Source organism: Danaus plexippus, chromosome 31, assembly GCF_018135715.1.
Source record: "Danaus plexippus chromosome 31, MEX_DaPlex, whole genome shotgun sequence".
Classification (NCBI taxonomy): domain Eukaryota; kingdom Metazoa; phylum Arthropoda; class Insecta; order Lepidoptera; family Nymphalidae; genus Danaus; species Danaus plexippus.
The window spans coordinates 290,317-313,426 of NC_083558.1; the positions used below are offsets into that span (position 1 = coordinate 290,317).

The 23,110-nt window shown below is 35.8% G+C and overlaps 1 protein-coding gene across 1 annotated transcript in view; it reads left to right on the forward strand.

Annotated features, from left to right (window-relative positions):
- The window catches only part of LOC116778355 (neuronal calcium sensor 1-like), a 29,532-nt gene extending 13,654 nt beyond the window's left edge, over positions 1–15,878 (forward strand). Inside the window, exons 3-9 of the mRNA XM_061525730.1 lie at positions 8,652–8,788; positions 10,048–10,117; positions 11,215–11,285; positions 12,044–12,256; positions 12,809–13,194; positions 13,956–14,031; positions 14,357–15,878. Coding sequence (XP_061381714.1) covers positions 8,652–8,788; positions 10,048–10,117; positions 11,215–11,285; positions 12,044–12,256; positions 12,809–12,919 — 602 coding nt within the window. The 3' untranslated portion in view covers positions 12,920–13,194; positions 13,956–14,031; positions 14,357–15,878. The remainder of the gene's footprint in view (positions 1–8,651; positions 8,789–10,047; positions 10,118–11,214; positions 11,286–12,043; positions 12,257–12,808; positions 13,195–13,955; positions 14,032–14,356) is intronic.
- The last annotated feature ends 7,232 nt before the right edge of the window (positions 15,879–23,110 follow it).

The window sequence follows — 23,110 nt, forward strand, 5'->3', positions numbered from 1 at the left end:
TGAAAGTTAAGTCATTACAACACGGTTAAAAATTGTCTGCGACTTTATAATTCCACGTCCATAACGTAATTGAGACATTCATCTTGTAATTATGACACGAAGCAATTTCAACCATAACTTTATGTGACACAGAATTGAAATTACTAATTCAATTTGAACAATGGACGTTTTATGCGGTGGTTATTACAATTGCAATGATCATAATGTGCTTTATTACCTTGTAGTAAAGTGGAATTTCGTCTGCGGTTTGTTAGAGTCGACGCATGCGTGGGTAATCTGATATTCGCTGGGGTTCGAGCCTCAGTTCGGCTCCGGCTGCGGTGGCGAGCGGTCGCGTTGTCGGAGCTCCCGCGACACAACCACCTGTTATACGAAACGAATATATTAAAAACTAAACAAAAACTCTGACACAAACAAAACAAGCGTAACCAACTATTAGGACTCCAAGGTACGACACGCTGACTGATCACTAACCGGTCGTTTATTGTAACTATATCAGACATTGATCGATTTATTTCTACCTTTTTTATTAATAACATCTATGTTCCACCGGTTTGTGTATGGATCTCAGAGCCACTAGGTTTTACCGCGGATCCACTCGCTTATTTACTTTACAAGAGCTTACAACATATGTAGGTAAATTTTTACAATTATTTTTTTCGCGTTTATTTTAAATTTTGCAGTTAGATTCATTAAATATTAGGTAGTGGTCTGTATTTTTGACTTATTTAAATCCAGGAAGGTCTCTAATAGTCGTTGTTATTCATGAAAAAAATGTTTTGCACGAAAGCGATTTATGCCCTAAGTGACTTCTCAACGGATTTGGTTTCTTAGAGACGGGTCTTTAGGGAGCTCTTATAATTTCTACCAGCGCTTGGAAACCATTCTCGACTTCTTTAGACCTTCCAGAGACACCAAATAGACGATTGACGAAATGTAGAGCCTTTTTAATTGTCAATGTTCCGACATCGTATATATATTTTACGTCGCGGTTCCTGTTTCACTCTGAAAAGATTAAGTTTATTAATAATATTATTGTCCTGTGTCCCGTAACGAACCGTGTCTGGGATTTTAGCACATAACACTTTGTGTTAGGACATACAATTAAATAAAAATTATTGTAACATATTGTCTGCATCTGTGTTGTCTATCGTACGATTTAGATTTTCATAGTAACAGAGATTATTTCTGTGATAGTTCTAAAAAAATTAAAGAATAACCGTCTTTTGTTATAAAAAATTTATGGATTAAATAAAATATTTAAATATTTTTTTTGCGTCCGAATGCCTAATTTTTTTTTAATATGAGGCTTTAAAATTTATGAAGTTGGTTTTAGTTGGAACTGGTTTCTGCTTGACTATCACTCCTCCTGATAGTATCTAGACAAGAAACCTTAAAAGCCTATTTTTTCATTCTCCGAAGACCTCCAAACAAATGAAACAAAGGGAACACAGGCAGGAAAAGTGTTCCGATGCCTTGTGTGAGAAAAGCAGGAAGTGTCTCGCTTGGTCCGTTAAAGAAGAACATCGTCGGCGATAATATCTCGTGATGTAGAGTTAATGGAAAGTATGGGGGAATTTTGTCAAGAAATTTCTTTGCCCAATTTAAATAAAGTACAGAGAAACTGGCTATTTTGCACAGACTGTGTCAAAAGGAAGAATCTGTCCCGGAATAAGGTACCGTATCATGGATAGAAAACAAAGTCTCATTGCAGATATAGCTTTGTAGTGAAAAAACTCCCAAAATTAAGGTTTGTTGCAATGATTTGAAGGCAACAACTCACTTAGAGAATACCAGAAGTGTTAAATTGAAACAATCAATCATGCTGTCTCTTTCACAACTATGATATCCGCATAACCAAATACAGCCACAGATAAACGAAGATAACGTTGCCATTTATTTGCTGGGATGAATATTAAGGATTATCCATAAACCACTACCCTCCGTATGACTGAAATCCAGGCAATCTTAGGAATATGTCATAACCACAATGATTACTAGGAAAAGTGATTAAAGCGACTTGAGTCAGGACACGACAGCCTCATTGTTAGAGCAAAGGTAAAATAAACAAGAAGTTACAAGTGAGTGCTGCTCGTGGCTGCGATATTTTCACAGCTGAAGTAATGAAAATTCTATTCAAGAACACATGAAGAATTGTTTTATATTAACTTTGTTTTTAATATCAAATATGTTGAACGGCAAAAAAATATTAAGATTCAAACTGAACTTTGCACACAAATAAAGTGTTAAAATGTTAATGTAGAAGTCTTGAGGACGTAATGACTTAACGTGTGACATCTATCATGTCAATATTTTGATAAAATTGTTATCAATTTTCGGAATAAAATACTTATTATCAAAATTCCTTTTAAACAATGAACATTTCTGTATAAAAAAAGTTATGCAGAAAGTATAATAAAGTTCTATAAACGCTCAGAGAGGCTCGAGCGCTGAATATTAATATACCTCAAGCTTTCAAACTTTACTTGTTGACTGTACCGCGGAACGCCTACTGACTTGAGTTGCCGACTGTACACAAAAGGATGTAAATAAAAGTAGTTTGAAACAAACAGAAAAAAGGAAAAGAATGAAGGCTTGTTGTGATTAAAGAGAATTAATGAATCTTCACGAACACATAGTTTAAAGTGTGACATGTTTAATGTGATCAGTCTGCTGCCAGCCTCTCACGTACTGAGATTACAAACAGTTAAGATAAACCGGGGAAGTATAGCACGTGTCCCAGAGACTAGCAGTTAGTGACGAAGCCGCGGTCTTTAGTCCAAGTTAGTTAACGATTGTAACGAAACATTCTTGATTACTGATAGACACACATCAAGTGAAGAAAGAGAACTCGGATACAGTACAGAGTTAAAACGCGTCTTGATTCTCTCTGTTAGAACAATTTGGTTAAAGCGATTTTATAAACAGGTCTTTGTCTTATAACATCACCTGTCTGCCAATCAGTGTTACCTCATAATATGTTCAGTCATTTCAGAGGTAAGCGTATACAAATAAACCGACAAAAACATTTCCGAATATCTCATATTAACATTTTATCCCAATTGGTCTCCGAATCCCTTAACATATAATAAAATGGGCTGAGTTTAATATACCTTCCTATATAAAAGATCAGTTCGATGAAAGGGACCGAAAGTTATTCTTCTTAAATACACATTCAGAGGCCAAAGAAATCAAACTACAAGCAGAACATGATGTTCCTTAACAAACCAATCTCCCTCCGATCGATGGACATACAGACAAGACGTCTCTTATACTTTATCACGAGAGAGAACCAGCCCGCTATAACACAGATGTACCAGCTACAAATAAGGCTTCACTGGACGGGAGACGAGAAAATGATGATCATTTTAACACATATAATGTTATATATCTGACTGTATCTCTGTATGTCTGTTAATAAAACATAAAGTTTGTTAAAGCGATTCTGGGAGAAGATAAACTGACAATATAACACCGGTGTGTCATTCCTCGCGACATTCTCCTTGGAAGACGGTTGGAAATAACGTGAATAAAGGACTTCAGTTACAACGACAACTGAGATCAACATTAAAGAATCTGTTTTAGGAAATGAAAATAAACAGATCTCATTAAATATAGAGTGCTCGACGTATCACGGACGGAACGAGAAGTACGTCGTTATAAGACGTGTAGACAACAGATCTAGGAGCGATTAGTGTCTCGCAGGAGAGGAACGTGTTCACTGATTTATTTTGAAGGCATTTTATATGTTTATTTATAAGTGTTTGTATTAAATAAACGTTGAAAGATTGATCTAGAGAACAAGCACAAACCAGAACATTGTATAATATATTGAGATGGTTTGTTAGCTATGAACCTCGGCGTATTTAACACACTGATGTGAAAGTTCTTCATTACTTCCGAGCCTCCATTAATACAATCGCTTCTTAGATAAAGAACAAATAAAACAAGAAAATGATTTCAAATTTAGCTTTTTAGTAATAAGATAAGTGTCAAGGAAGGAGGTTTACGGCAGAACAGATTACTGTGTGTGTTAGAATGACATGAAACGTAACCTTAAAACAAAGTAGCAAAGAATATTATAAAGTTAATATTTATATGTTGATAAATAAAATATGGGCAGATGATTTGTCCGGGGAATTTAACAAAAGCCTTTGTTGACCTTGTCTCTTGCGTGTTATTGGATTTAGGATGTGGGCTCTACGTATGTACAAACATACAAATGTCATGAGGTATTTTGGATAGACAAGGTTTATTAAAGAACTGTAACACACATACACCCTCACACCCTCACACCCTCACACCCTCACACCCTTCTATAATGTTAGTAAGACTAGAACTATAATTTGTCTTGTCAAGGCCGTAAGTTGTCAAAGGAATATTCAGTCTACCTTTCAACACTTTTCCTCAGTCCCCGACTACTAGAGACCTTCCACTCCTGATGAGCTGATGTGCTGTGGTGATGAGGTGGTCTCAGTCCTTCAGCACATGAGAATCAGAGGTATATGCAAAAAATAAAGATCAAAATTTCCTCAAAAACATCAATTTACGTGACGCGTATTCCATAAAGACTAAAGCCTTTCGTTTTTTTACACTCAAATAAATATATGTTTAGTTTATCAGATTTATAGCAGGTACATATTAACAAACACACAAACACACAGACATTTAAACGGAACTCAGAGACAAAACGATTGGTCGAAGTGACAGTGGACTGTTGTGAGTGAGTCAGCGGCGAGCTAAAGTTATTGAAGTCCTTAGTTGGCAGAAGACATGGGTGAGTTACAGAGCAGTAATAACATTATGGTACTTGCTAGAGCAGGGTTGATCGGCGGAGAGGAGTAGGACGAGGAAGCTTGTGTGTAACTCACAATACTAACCGCAGCAGCACGGCCTATTGCACTGTAGGTCCCTTCAGGTTACAGCATGAGGTGAGTAGTTAAGTAGTGTCAACTATTGTCCGCGAGTTCCTGTCCGTTGAGGTCACACTATCTGTGAACTGTGGAGCTGGTCTTCGGAATATTTATCATTTATTCTTCACTGAAACTACTCCTTCAAAACTGACTAACTTTAAAATAAATATTGAAATCTGTCCGCAGATACTGAGATTAACAAACAAAGCCTTCAGATCAGTAATATTAGTATAGATTGTTGATTGTGTAACTTAACACGAGTCGGTGTTGAGATAAATCATCAATAAATAATAACTTAAAGATAGTCGATAGTTAAGGCTGTGACCTTATCGTAGAACATAATACAAAGATCACACAGAGGTAAACAACTCAGAGACCCGTCAATGTAGTGTCTGTTGAGATGAACGGCTGGAGAGAACGATCAGTTGACAGCTGTTCATGGAGAGGACGGCTTCACCAACAGTACAGGAACGATACTCGCGGCTTGTATTGAGCTGGCTTGTTCGTGGATACTGACTTTGACCGACGGCTCCGGCCGCTATTTCAATGAGAAACTCTAAGCACTATCTGAATAAGTTGTGAAGTAACTATACCTCTCGCTTCGAGTAGCGAATGTTGAGATTAAAGACAATAATAGCTATGCCTCTTTCATAGGCCTCTCTAGTAGAAAGTCTAGTAGAATCCCTAGTCTAGTAGAAAGTTCCTGCCGCCTGCCGAAGCTCCTTGAAGTATAATTTAAACAACAATGTAAACATTAGGTTCTATCTCGTCCTTTACAAAATGAAACGTCCTTACGTCGCTCTCAATTCAATATATTCAACGAGCCACATAGTAAAGTGATTTTAATGATAATAATTGTATGTAAATGACAACGTATCAGTAACGAGTGAAGCCGCAGGTTTTAATTAACTCACACACGCAGTCAGATCACACAGGCTTCTGAATCAAACCCACATCACTTCAGCGACCTGATATTTGCTTTTGACTTTAATGAACAGCGTTTGCCCGACTGCTTCAAAAGGCTGTTATGTTTCCTGTTTGTTTATTTTCAGTATTTTTGTTGATACTGTTATTTAATTAATACATTCGTTTCATATTTTCGTGTGCCATTAATGCGACTTTAATTCTATTTTACTGTATTTTTCGATCTATTGAGGATTTTCTCATGAATATTGGATATGTCCTCTTTTTAATAGTTCTTTATTTCTTTGGACTCTATTAAATATAAATGTTTCTCTATAAATAGGAAATTTATATTATTTTCTCGCTTCGTTCTAAAGAAAAGCTCCCCCTGCGCGGCGAAGCGACCTCGCCGTTATGGTACAGAACTATTTTTTTGGACGAGGGTTTCGTTTTTCCGCCCTAAAATTTAAATTTGTGGTCCGATATAAATTTTTCTTTGATAAACAACAAAGGTAAGTAACTGAGCTGCAGAACAAAAAACTCGACTCAAACGGACATTCGGTTGACGAGATCATCTCCGTGGATGAATGACCTGCCTCGAGAGTACAGCTTTGTTCACTCGCTTCAAACAACAATAATTATAATATGGAAGTATTAATTTTTATTGGACGTATAATAAAACAAGCATTAGCTCCCTCATTATCATAGAATTTCCTCGAACATGTGCGATTTTTATTTAACAAATATATATCCATAACAAGCCTTGGAAGAACAACCAGGTTAGGCCTTATCATACACTGATGAGGCTGTGGGATTCTGATCTCCGTCGTAGCCCTCGTAAAGAAAACATTACCAGACCTCTTAACTATTTTCTTAACTCATTTCCTTTAAACATTTATGATCATATAAAATTGATATATTATATTACTGTTAACAACAGCCACGGCGCTGGATCCCTTGTCCAGTAAGTCCAGTACATAGTTCCGTACAGTGAACTCTCCCTCAGGCGCGGGCAGGTCTGACAGAAATTCGATGTACTGCTCGCCATGGAGAATCCAAATTACCAATTTTACTTAATAACATAATATTGAGGAATTTTTTTTTTTATTTAACAACTCTTGAAGTATTTATCCTTCATATTGTACATAATTTTTTTTCCTTCCTACAAAATTAATACACAGACAAAAAATATTTATAATTTTTTTTTAGATTTATATTACATAACAAATAGAACGTTAAGGCTGAGACCTGGTAAAGAAAACATTAAGTGTTTATACTTTAAAGACCCCAGAAACACATGATATATAATATGTATTCTTACTTAACCAGTTCCTAAAACAACCTTGCTTTAACGCGGACCATCATGTTTTATCTGCAATCATAAATAAGAAAGTCAACTCGTCACAGAAAATAGTTATTTTTGACTAACTTATACACTCGGCTTTACTTCTAACATGACAGAAATAATACTTCATATATATATATAGTAGACAAGAGTCTTATAAAGACATTTAAACAGATCTTTTTCATTGCGTTTTTATTCTAGTTTCCGAGTTAAATATTGTGTGTAAAATAAAACTTAGAATTACTTGGACAATACTTCCCACTCTTCATTTTATTCATCGGCAAAGTTTTGAAAACGGTAAAATTTAACTAAAAAGCCAAATTCACATTGCGATAAAAAAGAAACTATGATCCCGATCTTACGTTTCGTAGTCATATGTACCTTATATACATCACTCCATGGATTCACCGTGCGGGTGCCGGGTCCGGGTTGCAGGGAGAGAAGCTTCAACAGTGCCTGGGATCTGCGACCCTGGTGTAGGTTTAAGGGGCCCTATCTAGTTCATAGATATATATACATATATTTTTGTATATATATGTCTTGTTTATAACAATATTTAATTTTCTATGAACATTTTCTTAACTATGTCAAGACCACGTCTTCACTTATATTTCTTAAGTTAATTATACTTCATTTAAAAGATTTATTTAATAAAAAAAAACAATCATATCTTATATAACATATAAATACTAGTATTCCTCTAAATCTGTTTAGTAATTTTGACTGTCACAAACAGACATTCGTATTTTTAATGTTCGTATGACACGAGAGTAGGTTTCTCAGACATTTAAATAATGTCTTCGAAATAAAGCGGCAATACTTAAAATAAAATTAACGAAGTGGTTTTAATTATGTGGTAATTTGATTAGATCCATGAAAATAAACGATATTTGTAAAGAAAATGTAAATTTATGACGAAACTTATCACATTAAGTAATAGAATAAGCCTATATCTATGATCGTGTTTGACTGACAGTATGGACGTATTGTGTCAAAGTTTGAAGAGGTTTTAAATAGATATTTAATTCATTAGATTTATAATAAAAATAATTAAATAGACGCCTTTATTCCATTCCACAAACTCCTTGGTGTTTCCTCCACACAGATTATAATACGTTACAAATTAAAACCGTTGACATTGTCTAGCTGTGGTAAGTTACTATAGCTTGTACATGGGCTAGCTCGACCGGGGAAGTACTACTCTCTTAAAGAAGACCGGCATGTATTAGTCTGTAATGGCTGCATTCCGTCCGATGAGTGAGAGAGCCGGTTGCCCTTTCCCTGTTCCCACCCTTTCCTCTCGCTCTCTCGCAATCAGAGTCGGCAACGCATCCGCAACATCCCTTATGTTGCAGATGTCCATGGGCGACGGTGAGTTTCTTCCACTCAGTAGGCCGACTGCTCGTTTGCCTCCTTCGATATAAATAAAATATTACCAGAATGAAGAATGACATCATGATATCTCGATGTAATGATGGTCCATGTTTCAGACGAGGACTGCGAGGACAGTTCATCACACGTGTGGCTCCCTGGGGCTAGATACAGGCCGGAGCCCCCGGAGACCTTGGCGAGAGCATCACACTTCACGCCGCATGAGATAAAGCTCATGTACAGGGGCTTTAAACAGGTTAACCTTCAAGCTCTTATATAACATAGCCTTAGCTTAAAGACAGCCAAAATATCAACTAAATTTGGCTTAACGAGAGTCAGAATGGACGGATAGAAGAGTAGAAGAGTAGACCGTACAAATAGTAGAACATCATTATCCCTGCGGAACCAGCTCCGACTAGATCACTCAGTCTTCCATATCTCAAACTTTCGTGACTATCATTCAAGACATAACTATCAACTAACACTCGTCATTTTTATAATACATGAAGTGATCAAATAAATACTCCAAAGATTAACAGCATCCAAACGTCTCCTTGAGTGTTAGTTATGCTCCTCTGAAAAGGCTTGATCAATTTATATATTAATATATGTTATTTGTTTTAATATTAGATCTGAAAATTGGTCGAAATTTATTTTTCACAATACTAAGCTACGAGGGTGGAAACCTATTAATTTCTTTCCCAAGCATATATAAACACAACACAGACGAAGTCGCGGAGGAGCTAATAGTGAATAGAATTCTAAAATCAACGATTCTGGCAGGGTCAAGATGGTAAAATTATTAAACTTGATAACCTGGAAGTCACAGGCCGTTATCCTAGTTGTTAACATTACCACATGCTGAGTGACGTGTTAATGTGTTGTAAGCACACTACCCCTGGAACACTACCTTCACGAAGTGTTCACAGCTCGTTCAAAGTAAATGTACAACTGTGTCGTTCAATAACAGGTCACGTTTATATCACAACTGAAGTCACTACATCTCTACACTAGCCGAGTTGACGGCGTTGTCTACTTTTTTCTCTGGATGACACCAAACTATATTTTTCCGTAATGTTATAGCAACGTAGCTATTTAAGCCATTATTAGTAAAAACAGACAGTTGACTTATAGTTTATTATTTAGATTATATGAAAAACTGCAGATTTGAAAATATTTAGACCAAATTATATATCTAAATAATCTTAATCAGTAGCCGACAAAAACAATAATAGCGCTCAAAGTTAAAGGGACGTGTACACAGCAAATAGGTTACTGTCCTGATGAAATGATCTGTTTAATAATTAAGTTACAATACAATTTTTTTGTGGAAAACAATAGATATTTTATAACAAAAAGGAAAATTTTATTTTTCATAAAGAAATACATAATGTATAAATAACTTAACAGGCTTTCTGTTTTTGTGAAGCACTGTCTTTGTTTGTAACATCTGCAATCAATCAACGTGTTCATTCTCGTGAGTCGTGAATCACTCCACACAGCCTGATGTTCCAGGAGTGTCCCACCGGAGTCCTGGACGAAGAGGCATTCAAGAACATCTTCTCACAGTTCTTCCCTCTCGGCGGTGAGTCAGCTAGGACACTAATATCAATCTAGTATTAATTATATATATAAATGAAACTAATATTTTTAGGATTACTACGCTTTTTACTACGTTTCGGTTACTTCGCAGCACCGTGATCACGGGCAGTAATCCGATAAATATTAGTTTCATTTAAATGAGTACTCGCGAAGGTCTTAGATCTCTCCATTACATATTTTATTAAGACCGTCGTAATTTTATTACTTTTCTATGAAATAATTTAATACATAAATGACCAACTCCAAAACAAATTAAAGCCAGCATCTGTGGACTTCATTACAAATTTAGTATTCAGGGATAACTGACACTCAATTTTCGCATCTAAATCTATGGTATAAGATTCATAGTCGCTTGAATCTCTCGAACATAATGGCAGGATTTCAGAATTTAGGCCATTATTTAAATAAGTTTCAGCTTATTTTGTAAGAAAATTTATTTGATACAATCTAGGAGACATTTTTGTTACTTTTTTGTAATTCATTATTTTCGTATAAATTGCTATCCGCTGTTCACAAAGTCTACACGATAGCCTTACATCACTTGATGGCTCTTGGATACGAAGAAATAGATAAACATTAATTCACAATTACATACATATAGCAGTTATTTAAGAGCTTTCTCGACAGAGGTCTTATAACTGTTTGATCTACTGGTCTTTTTCTCACACGCTAATCACTCCCGAGTGTACTGTGTGTACTGAGAGGGCTATATACAAATAAAACCACAATCTATACTGGTCTAGCGAATAGGTGCATTTGAGACCAATTTACCGTGCTTATTATAAAAACGAAGGACCCTAACCAAATCAATTCATGCAACAATCAGCGTGATCTGTAACGATGACATCGCTGTCTGGTTCTGACTTCTGTCAATTAGTGACCATTCACAATTTTGTGTTGTTATTTACGTTTTGATTTGAAGAATAAACATTTATTTCTTCTTCACTTGACATACCGTAAACAAAAAAAACTACAGTATTTAGGACAGCTGCCTTCGGTTATTCCTAATTCATGTATTAATTACCATTTACTCGTTTCTAGACGTATTTATATTGTTGTTCTAATGTGCTTGTATTACAGACGCGACCCAGTACGCTCACTTCGTCTTCAACGCCGTGAAACACAAACAGACGGGGAAACTTAATTTTGAGGTAATTTTAATATAATTCAATGTTCCGTGTTGTAAATATTGCGAACGTATGCCTTAGAAAACTTTGAGGATATGTTTTAAGACTTTAAGATAGTCATCAGCTCTTAACTAAACAATACGAGTCCTTCTAAACTTATGACTGAACGATAGATACCTTGTCAACGCATAAATTAATTATTATATTTTAATTTTCAATACATACAGACACTACATAAAGAAATATAAATTTCGCTACATTACACTATGTAAGCCAATTGTTAGCAGATAGACGGCAAGGCAGATAACAAATAACAAGACTGACTGACAGACATTCTCATCTCGTCTTCGTGATCACGTTGGCTGCAAAGCGACCGAAACGTCGGGAGTATTTAGTTAAAATAATTAAAAAAACGCTTAGTAAATGCGAAAAAATTAGTTTTATTTTAATATAAATGGAGTTTTTGTTAACAAGGATCTACTAACCTGGCAAATAAATAATATATCATCTAAAAATATACGAATGCTGTTAAACAACAGTCCTATTGATAATATAATATGATAAAAATACATTAAAGTTCCTTCATGACATTCATTACTAAAGAATTATTTAAAATAGCAGTTATAAAATATGCTCACATATAAACTATCTTGCATTCGTTGCACACTTTTATTTGGTAGAAACCGTAAGCTAAATCTATCCTTAAATAAACACGATATTAAATCAATATTTTCATTATTCTCATAATATCTATTGAATACGAAAATTAATATTAATGCAAGGAATTCCTGGACACTCTATCCCGAGTGGCTCGAGGCTCCCGTCAGGAGAAATTGTCCTGGATGTTCGCGTTGTACGACGTCGATGGTGATGGAAGGATCTCCAGAAGTGAGATGCTGTCTGTAGTACGAGCTGTATATGAACTGCTGGGACGAGCTGCTGCGCCTCCAGTGGATAAAGCTGCCGCTGAAGATCACGTAGATAGAATATTTCATGTGAGATATTTACATTGGCTTCATATGACGAGTGTTTCTTCCCAATAAATTCATTCGAAGGTTTTAGATACAAATCACTAATATATAGAAAGGCTTTGATAATATGTGGTAATTAGTTCAGTAATGAGTATGCATATTAAGTTTGGTTGTAATAATCTACATAAAGTGATATTTCTTTAATAATTTGATAACAAAATATGACATGGTCAAAGTGTCAGTCATTTATTTTTACTGCAATGAACTACATCTCTACACAAAGAACTAAATTAAGAACATTACTTCACCTGTTAGAAGTTTAATATAAAACACTTCAATTAAATAAAGTTGTGGGACAAATATCCGTATCTTACTTTTGTTACTTAGCTTCATGGCTATCTCGTACAAACTATCGTCCAAATCGGTTCATTAGTCTTTGTAAGATGTAATAAAAAACGCCTACTCTCAGTTGTACAAAGACCCTTTAAACTATCACATTTATGAAGAAGTAGCATAGAATTTACATTACATATAAGTAGAATATAATAGTACGTTTTAACCTAATTTCAATGCTAGCTGATGGATACTAACGCGGATGGAGTTGTGACTCCTGACGAGCTAGCTCGCTGGTGTGCTCGGGACCCCGCCCTGCTCCGCTCTCTGGACACCCTGGACACAGTCTTGTGATCTTCAGACATACGCACAGACACTAACACCACCCCCAGTGACACGTGCAACAATCAGGACCTCCATAAAACTAAATCGATCACATCGTCCAAATCCACCGATCGATCGCTATCCAATAAGTGTGACGTTGAAGTGAGTATTAAGTCCAGTGGCTTGAGTAAGGTTGTGGCCAACATCAAGCCGTCTCCTAAACACGTGGCTGTTCCTGTGAAGTCACCGGTTCCGACCAGGTCTGGCGGCACCCCGCCGCCCCCTCCTCCCAGGAATATCAGGAGGTACAGAGCAATTATTAATTAGTCTTAGTGCAATTAGTACAGACCGCAGTACATAAGTCGCGTAACACTGTTGGCTGAGTGATAAAATATTGTAATTAATGTAATTCTATATTTAAAATAAAATAACATCCAAGGACTACATTCATCTCAAAATTATATTCAGTTTCATAAAAAAACATAAAGTAAAAATTTTAATTAATTTAATAGAACGATTCTTTAGAATTTTTCTGTATTTTTTACGAATTGGAGCAACATTTTAATGAATGCGTCCCGACTTGTTTACAACTTCTATATGTAGCGGAATTGTTAAGAAACTTTGGCTATTATGTTTATATGAAATTAGGAATATTTATATTATAATAAATGGCGTACCTTTAACTTTAAAATAATTTAATTTTTTTATTATATCGTTACAATAATAGTTTCGTGTGATCAATCATGTGAATATGCATTTTAAAGTCATATTATTTAAATAAAATTAATATTATCGGATTTACTACGCGTTTGATATTATTTTAAAATACATACATACATACTCCCGACGTTTCAGTGACTTGGCAGCAATCGTGATCACGGGCAGACTAGATGTATTTTCACCTCGTCTGCCCATGATCACCTCGGGAGAATAATAAATAACGCGTAGTAATTCGAAAATATTAGTTTAATTTCAGTGAATAATAGCTAAAGTCTGAGGTCTCATTAAGTCGAATCACTGCCCAAACCGCGTTGGTGACTGGAATTAAACTATTCTTTCTCCATAGGCTGGACTCTCTTACGGCTTCTTCACAATCCTCTACGACTCCTCCAGTCCCCACACGGACCTCGCACACTGTTAGTGTGAGTAGAATATCAACATACTAGTAATATCGTCTGACATCACACATAATTTATTAGAAATTAAACAGATCAAACTATATCGTCGTTGAAGATAAGTTATAGTATTTTTTGATTATCCTTTTAAATAAGCGCAAGTCTTCTTCTGCACTCCTTGTTCAGAACTATTTTATTATATTGTCCAAAAAAGATACTGTTGTTTCCTTGTCCTACATAAGAACTACTCTTCCACAGTTTCATTTAAATGGGTCTATTGGTCCAGGCGCGACAAGAAACAGACTGAAGGTATCACGATTTGGATTATTAGTAAAATTTTGAATAATTTCAGATAACAGAAGACAGAGTGGAACAGAAGAGAAAATCCAAGAGACGCGTCAGCAGGACAGCTCGATGAAGTCTTAGCTTACCAAACTTTCACCTAGGGAACAAAATATAACACTGTGCTTTAAACGCAATAACCTTCATCTTAAAGACTTACGAAGTTTTAACTTTATCTTTGTAAAACTCACTGAATTTGCTGAACTTTAAATAAGCGTAATGTTATTCAGACTTTTATCTTTCCTTCTATCTTTAACTCTCAGCCTTCACGAACTGATTGCTCACTATTGCATGCGTTTGAATCAACTTGACAACAATTTTGCATTTCAACTATTTTCCTCTGATATTTAACTAGCTGAATCTTCGAATTTTGTTGTAAGAATGTAGGACTATAGAACTAAAGTTTGATTAAAACGCTCAAATCAATTCCCAGGCTTTTTTCCTCTTCGTCAAATAAGTATGTCGTCTAAATAAGTGAAAAATCATTTCTAATATACTATTTAGCTATTTTATTCGTAGTGATTCGAACTACAGGTCCAAAATGATGCTATTATTATTAAATTTAATTATTTTATCTAGTATTTACTAAGTATTATTAGAATTTCGTCAATCATAGCTACTTGGTGAAAGCTTTCTTTTAGGTCTACACAATATTTCTACATTGTTATCTAGTGTACTAATAATATATATTGGAATGGAACAAATTAAAAAGCTTTTTTTGAAGTCATTAGCTTTTAATATTTACAACTGACTATAAAATATCTAATGAAGTTATTAATAAGTAAGTCTAAACTTCGAAGTGATTTTAAAATCTTGTGCTGATGTTTTAAATCAGTATTTTTCTTGTCACCGTCTTTTAAAATACTTAGCGATCTTCAAGTTTTCTCCGCGTCTTATTCGCTTCCTCTTTTTAGAATAAAATAGTCTCTTCTTCTATAAAACTCCACAATTACAAAACATATCTCTAATTTCTAAACTTGTGCCAATTCCTGTGTCAACACTGCTCACTTCTTTCTTATAAAATTAAATGAACTAGTAGGAATATTTGTTGTTTAAAAGACATATTCTTCAAGTTTTATCTTTACCTTTTATCCTTTACCTTTACCCTAAGTGAATATATTTTATCTTTATCTTTACCTTACTTTATTTAATAATAAAAACATTGAATTCTAAGCCTAGATGAGTAAGAAATAGCCCTAGCAACACAACATATCCGTCAGATCCTCACACACCGTGGATTGATGAGGAATAATGTTTAACGTGTCTGTTGAAGTATTCTTTATTTATATCTGAACCACGTGGCTGTATGTATGTTTGTGTCAACTCGAGTATCTGAATGCGAACTGTCCACACACGCCTCGTCTGTCACTCGGTAATCACTTGATGGTTTTAATTTGTGTCTCTTCTTTGAAGTTGTTCCTTAACAAATAAACAGTGTTTATTCATTTTATACCAACGAAGTATTTCCGCGATGTATTTAAGATGTGAATTTCTGTTTTCCTATTGAATAAAAACCTTCTATTTCGTCAAGATACTGGTGTTTTATTTGTTCAACAAAGCTCTAAGCCATTTAATGTTTGTTGCGTTTTAGAATATTTACAGTATTGTGATATCAAACGGGTTGGAAGTTCTTAGTGATGAAGAGATGTTCCTGTCACCAAAGATTCGTATACTGAATGTGATGGATTCTTAAAGTTAGGAAAGTGAACTGAAGACGAGGTTTCTATCTGATCAAATGTACGCGGCACTTTCAAAGATGTATTTATTATAAGGAGACTGCATTACCCCGGCTTGATCCCAGTGCACTAATTGTTCACAGACAACATATAAACATGTTTCAGTAATGTTCAGTAATATTCTGTCAACTTATAACTTTCATAAACCTGCATTAGGAAGCACTTGCTCCTGAATTATGAATGACGCGTGTTACGTTCTGCTCTCACGTCCTGAAGACTGACGGTCGTATTAGGAGAATTCTTTGTATATTACAGTGAAGTTATTAATTTCATATTTTTTCATTTCTATCTTCTAAGTATTCTTTTCTAATTATAGTTTGTGTATTTCGGGTTCTTCACTTATAGTAACCAAACGATACTGCACGTCTCTCCCAGCGCAAAGAAATACTCTCCGAAGCTGACTCAGTCTAAAATAATCCAACCATTCACAACCAGTTCAAAGTCATCACTGAAGCCAGCTCCACAAGGTCTGGTGTAGCTTCAGGTTTCTTTATCACCAGCACTCTTCCTTCCAGACTTTCCAGGTCTAAGTCCTCCCAGTCTACAGAACTAATTCCTCTCAATGAAGCGACGGACAGATGGTTTAAAGTTAACCGGAACAAACGCTAACAAACTAACGTTTACTGTCTTTGTGGACTGTCTGTGTCGTTACTGACAAGTTGGCTGTTAACTGTTTGTGTTATGTAAAAACATTATCTCAATAGCAAAGTGTAAATAATAAGAAAGTATACGTCATGCTTGTTTCAAACACGACAAATGTCTATTTTATTTAATATAACATTTAATATCGTTCGTCTCCTCGTGAAAGGAAAGTCATTATTTTTGTTTAAATTCTGCATTTTGTAATATATTTTTGTAACAATTCTAACGTTCGCAGTAATTCCTCTCACGCTATTATTCTAAGGGGATGTCTTAATCTGTCTAAATCCAGACTAATGAGATATTTTAGCTCCACGCTACATGACTTAGGGTCGACGAAGATTGATTAAGAACAACATTAACTTGTAATGTACAGCTTCGGAGCTCTTTTACGATGAGAGTCTTTATGAAACGCTCGCCCTCTTCTGAATACTATTTGATTGTCTCTGTGTAGTTTACTAACAAATGATTCATACCTACCACTCTCATTAACATAACTTTCTCTGCTTTATTTTCTAAGGATTCTATAGTCGATGAGCTGACAGAGCCTCTACAACCCAATATACAAACGTTTTATACTCGTAATCATAACTCTTGTTCGACGTAGCTTCACTCTTAAAGACTCGTTTATAACTAACTAACCCTCTCAAAGATATTGTAACGAAGCTCATGTTCAGGAGACAGTGAGGTGAACTACATAGCAACTGACCCTGTGGTTACGACACAGTATTATAAGGCCGTGTCGTTACTATGATATCAAATGTCAATGTCATACTTTATATACAACATTAAACAACTCGTCAGTTCAGAGCTGATGCTGAAGGGACCCAGTCTTAGTAACATATCTTGGTCAATGTGTCTGAGTGGCTTGTTCCGTTCGTCGCGTCCTTACAGCTGCACACTGAGCTCTCTTCAACTAACTACAAGTGTTCTGGCCTCGTTTACTATTTGTTTGTGCGGAACGTAACAGTCTCACGGTCACAGTTCGCAATACGTTTATTGTGACTGGACAACATACTTGTAGATTACAAAACGATAAATAACAAACAATTTATTAGCAATGAGAAACATGGTCGCATGTGAGGTTGACTTAAGGCTTAAGGGCGACTATAAACGAGTGGGTTCCTGTAATAGAGGGGATGAACTTTGGCTGTAGATAAGATCTTCAGGATCTGAAGCAGCAACAGCTCCCACAACCAAGAGTCCCTGTGCCTATACGTGGAATATATATAAGTATAGGCTTTAAGTTGAATACAAGCCTTGGTTAATGGAGACTCGGAGCTCGCGTGGTGCGAGGTGTTGTGATTCAATAGTCTATGAACCACTGTTTAACTTTGGTTTTATTGTAACTTAACCAACGATTAATGCATGTTTCAGTGACCTTATGATGTGTTATTCGTTAAGATCAGTTATCTAATGTTCCGTCCGAGCCGAGAGCTTCATATGATGTACCTTAGACAAACACTTTTATAGACGGGTTCTTAAAACAATGATCTTTTGACTTGGCTGGGTTTATATTATATATATACATATATATGTATACATATAGTGTCGTCTTGTAGTTTATATAAAAAATAAACAAAACCCTCATTCTTCCAATAAAATAGTTGAAAGTGTTGAATATAAGCTAGTACAATTCTCTGTATTCCCTCGACTATCGTTTCGCAAGCAATGTTATAACAATCACAGCGAGTTCAGGGAAACCCTGAGTACATTACATGTCTGACCTCGAGGCAGGCGTTTGGGAAATCTTAAACGAAAATCTTAAATTGGTATTTCCCCAAGGAGTCTTTTCTATTCATTCTCAATATTGAGACGGACTTTTCACTCGGCTGAGAGACACCTTCATATTATCTTTGAAATAAAATCACACTGAATAAAACATTGTTTAAGGAGAAATAATATTTCCGGTTCACTATTGAACTAAAAGAAGAATTATTTATTATGTTGCTATTTCAATAATGATCTCATTAAATAATAAAAAGCCTCAGGCTCTACATTAAACGCAGTCACAGTATAGAGCATGTTTTATTCAGGAACACGTCTTTCTTATACTTTACATTTTTAACTCTGAATATTTTTTTTATTTTTCTTTTTTAAAACTCTCCAATAAAATATATTTCCATATCTTCACTTGTTACATTTAGTTGAACCGTCTGTGTTCTGTTCGCTCGACCGAGGCCATTCAAGGAGCCGGTTTACTAACACAGAACGAGGGGTTTAATCTGAGTGCGAGGGTTCATTGATTGTGGTTAATGGAGTGAGTTCATGTCACTTCATCTACAGGGAATGTGTTAATGTATATACTATACTACTATACAATGTTGTAACGTCACTGGCTGTGAGGAAGGGGCGTCCAGGATCTCGGCACAAAACATGCTGTAGATCCTCACAGAACTCCCCCTGAATATAGCTTGGATAGGTTTTATATTAAGGCTCTGTGTACTTGTGAACACAGCCTGCGCTGTATGATATGAGCCAGAGGTCAATCCCTTTATCACTTTTCACAGTTCATGTCAGGAGTAGAGAGTATCAGCGGTGCACATTCATATAGAATGAGCTCAAATACCCTCCACTGACCTTTATATTTTGAACTCACCCTCACAAGTTTGAAGGTCGAAGCCGTTCCTCGTGACATGGATTGAGCATTTCCATCAAACACATACAAAATATAAAACAAAGGCAACACCCCTCCATTCTGTTTCCCGCCCACAAACACAATGACATAAAAGTTTTCATTGTGAGAAGTGCAGCGCGTTTTACTGTGAACGTTTGAAAATTGATCAATTCACGTAATAACGTATGTGTGTCACGTTTGTAACTACGTGATGTTGTGTAATGACTGTTCTGAGCGAGTTCAAACTACGGGAACAGATTTTAACGCGGTTTAACGCTGTTTATGTCGAAAGACTCGCTTGAAGTGGAGAAGTAACTGTTCGGGGACTTTACACGAAGAGAGGAATATAGATTCTAAAGAGATAATTGTAAAATATTGGATAACTATATAAATATTTAATATGAATACAGAGTTATTGTTGAGGCTTCAGTTTTTAGGGAGGCACTATCTCCAACATCGTCTGCTTTCGATCAAAAGTTTTTTGAGTTCCCACTGAACGCGCCACAGTTTGTGAAAAACGATAAGTATATTATATTAAATACAATAACGGCAGTTAAAACCTAAATTAACATAAGTATATACATGTATAGTATGGTGAGGTTAGCGAGTCGTCCTCGTTCATATAAACGGTAACCAAAAAGAGAAGCACGTTTTTAGAACCCTCTCCAATCTACGACGCGTGGTTCAAACCGAGTCTAACAAACTGCAGCCTGGCTCGCGGCCAACGCGGTGTTAGAATGAAAATGTAATTAAATAAAAACAAAGAATTAAATTATGTTCTTGACTTGGTTGTTACTTGATGTGGTTTACTTTTGTTCAAAGTCCCTCCATGTAATACTGTCTATACGGTTGACACGGAACACATTTTGTTACAAATCAATGCGGACGCGTATGTGATCCTAAGTTATTGAGGAGATCCTTGTCATTCAAACATTCAGACAGACGAATAGTTAATACAAACCCTTTCTCTGTAAAGTCGGTTTAAAATGTTCTGTTACTTGTAGCAGTGTGTCGTGAGAGACTATTTACCAGCACTTACTCTCTGTACTCCACGTTCTATTCAGACTAACTTCCTGATCACATTATGTCTATCTTCTCTGTTTTATTCTACTAACTATATAAATGTTTGGATGTTTGTGGCTCCTTATTGAACAATATACTGAACACATCTTAATGAAACTTTGCAGTGATGCAACTCAGGCACTGGAATAAGATATAGTCTACAATTAATTTCGGAAGTCCGTCTAGATCCCGCGCTATCTCGGTGTAACAATTGCATTATGTTGTCACAGTCACTTGACACAGACTGCAGCTGTCTCTGAGGGTTTGTTGTCGTGTCTATTGTTTAAACAGACTACATACACTTCTTTCACCGAGGCAAAGTCGCAGGTAAAAACAAGTATCTGATCTATTAAATACACGTTACTCGTTCTTCTCTGAACACAATACTAAAAACAACGCGGACAAAACCGTGATCTAAAACTAGTTTAATATAGTTTAAATTATAATCCAGCAAGTCCCTCACACAAGTGAGAGGACTGAAGACACTCATATTATAATGTTTTTAAAAAGTCGCTTCCTTAAAAGCCTCCTCTCATGTTTAAACGTTTCTTGTTCTTGGCGTCTTTATTCAAAGTACAAATGAATCTTTGAGTGTTGCGTTGGACAGAAGTTTTTAACACAAAGAAGTGTCGTGAAGACATTTGTAAGGAAAATAAAATATTAAACGAACAGCATTATAGCGATAGTCGCACACACACTTACTCGCAAGAAGCGATGTACGTTGATAGAGAATGATTAGATGTTCCTTAAAACTATACTCTATATCGTGATTGTTTGTCATCGTACCTCAAGAAGTTGGCTCAAGTAAAGTTCCCGGGAATGAAGAAATGATTTACATTCATTAAGAATGATAGATTAACACCCAGGAGTCGCAGTTCCGTTGGTTGTCATTGGTGTCCAATAAATTAAACAAGGAGGATTCCATCACACCGATCAATGAGGCACAGTTATCAGGAAAACTATCTTCTGTGTCGTGCGGATCACACCGAGTGGGTCGCACATCCCCCAGGAGCGTTGACTTCAACTTTGTAGGAGTAGAGTCTGGTGTATCCTCGGCCTTCCATCGTTTGAGAACATTTAAATACAAATATTATGAAACTAAACGCGTCTTAAATGTAGCACTGCCTTAAATATAGAGTAATTAAGTGATATATGATAATGAGAAATAGAGAAGAGTCTTGATATACTCACAGTGCGTACTTGAGACGTTTGTAATATTTAATGTGAGCCTCACTCGCTTGACTTGACTTGACAGTCGCTCTCTGTCCGTATGTCCGTACAAGACACTTCATACCAGAACAGTGAGGACACACCGACCTGTAATCAATGTGTTCAGACAGCTTCAATATATAATAATTACTCTATACATCCTTCTGAAGACAGTAAGGAAGGTTTAATGTGATAGCTACAGTAACTGAGTCGCTTGTACCGCGGAAGTAACAAACTGTGGCTAGTCGAGTCCGTCTGTGAGCGACAATCTGGCACGTGACTCTCAATGTACACAGACTGATCGAGGGACCGATTGGTGTGGTGAGTCATTGACCGACGATCGACAAGTTAATATAAAAACTAATAACAAAATATGAAAATAATGGATTTATTAGTAAAAGTGATTCCGAGGACACGAAAAGTACTTTTTCATTTGTTTTGATTTCATTTACTTAGAGTGAGTTTTGATACTAGTTGTAAGGTGTGACCCGTTATTTACATAGCAAATAATATTCAAGAGACGAGAGTCAGCAGCAGCACTCATCGCGAGAGACGCGACCAATGACTTGATGAGAATATTATTATTTATTCAAAAGAATATCTTTATATCGTAAAGAAAAGTATTCAACTGAGTTGTGAGTAATAAGTTAAGACATTTATCACTCGCTTAGTATGCAGTAACTCACTCACTCATCTATGATTATATCTTAAAAGCCACTGAACCATTTTGGGTGTAACTTATTTATTAACTAGGGATAACGCTGTGATAACTCATGGGCCTTATTTATTCTATAAATGTCTAAACTGCGGATCTCGTTACACACACGCGAGATCGCTGAAATTAACCTGAAGTGTAATTTAATTAGTTTTCGCTAACAACAACAGCTACATAAATAACGGTACGTAGCATATTATCTTATATTTGTCAGTTATATTTTCCGTGATATACAACACTCGTAGGCATGTTGTCTTTTCATCAATGTCAAATAATAATGAGACATTGTTACAACCTATCAGCGTTTCGTAAGTCACTGTCTGACACACAGACGTACATAACACATTAAGTTCATCGGGGAACGAGTCATGAGATAAGACTGTTGAAGAGACTCCACTTGAAGTCTAGACCTTTAAGACACAACTCTATTTAGGATGCATTATTTCATGCTTCGGTTAAATAAAACTCGCTCGTTGTTTAATATCAATACGGCATTATGTCTATTTCTTGAAAGCCGACTCGTCACTCGAGTCGTTGAGAAGGAGTTCACGAATTCATTGTTTTGGAAGTCGGAAGAAATATTATTATAAATAAAGGTGTGAAGCGAATACTTTACTGAGCGCTTGCATCGCTTAGACTCCTCTCACAGCTAAGAGGCTGGCGACGAGTGCGGAAGATGTTCGAGAGTCTCTTCATCATCAGAGGCTGAACACTCGAGGACAATTATATAGAGAGGGAACACAACTTGAAATGAAGAGGTTTGAAAATAAGGAAATATAAGTAGGT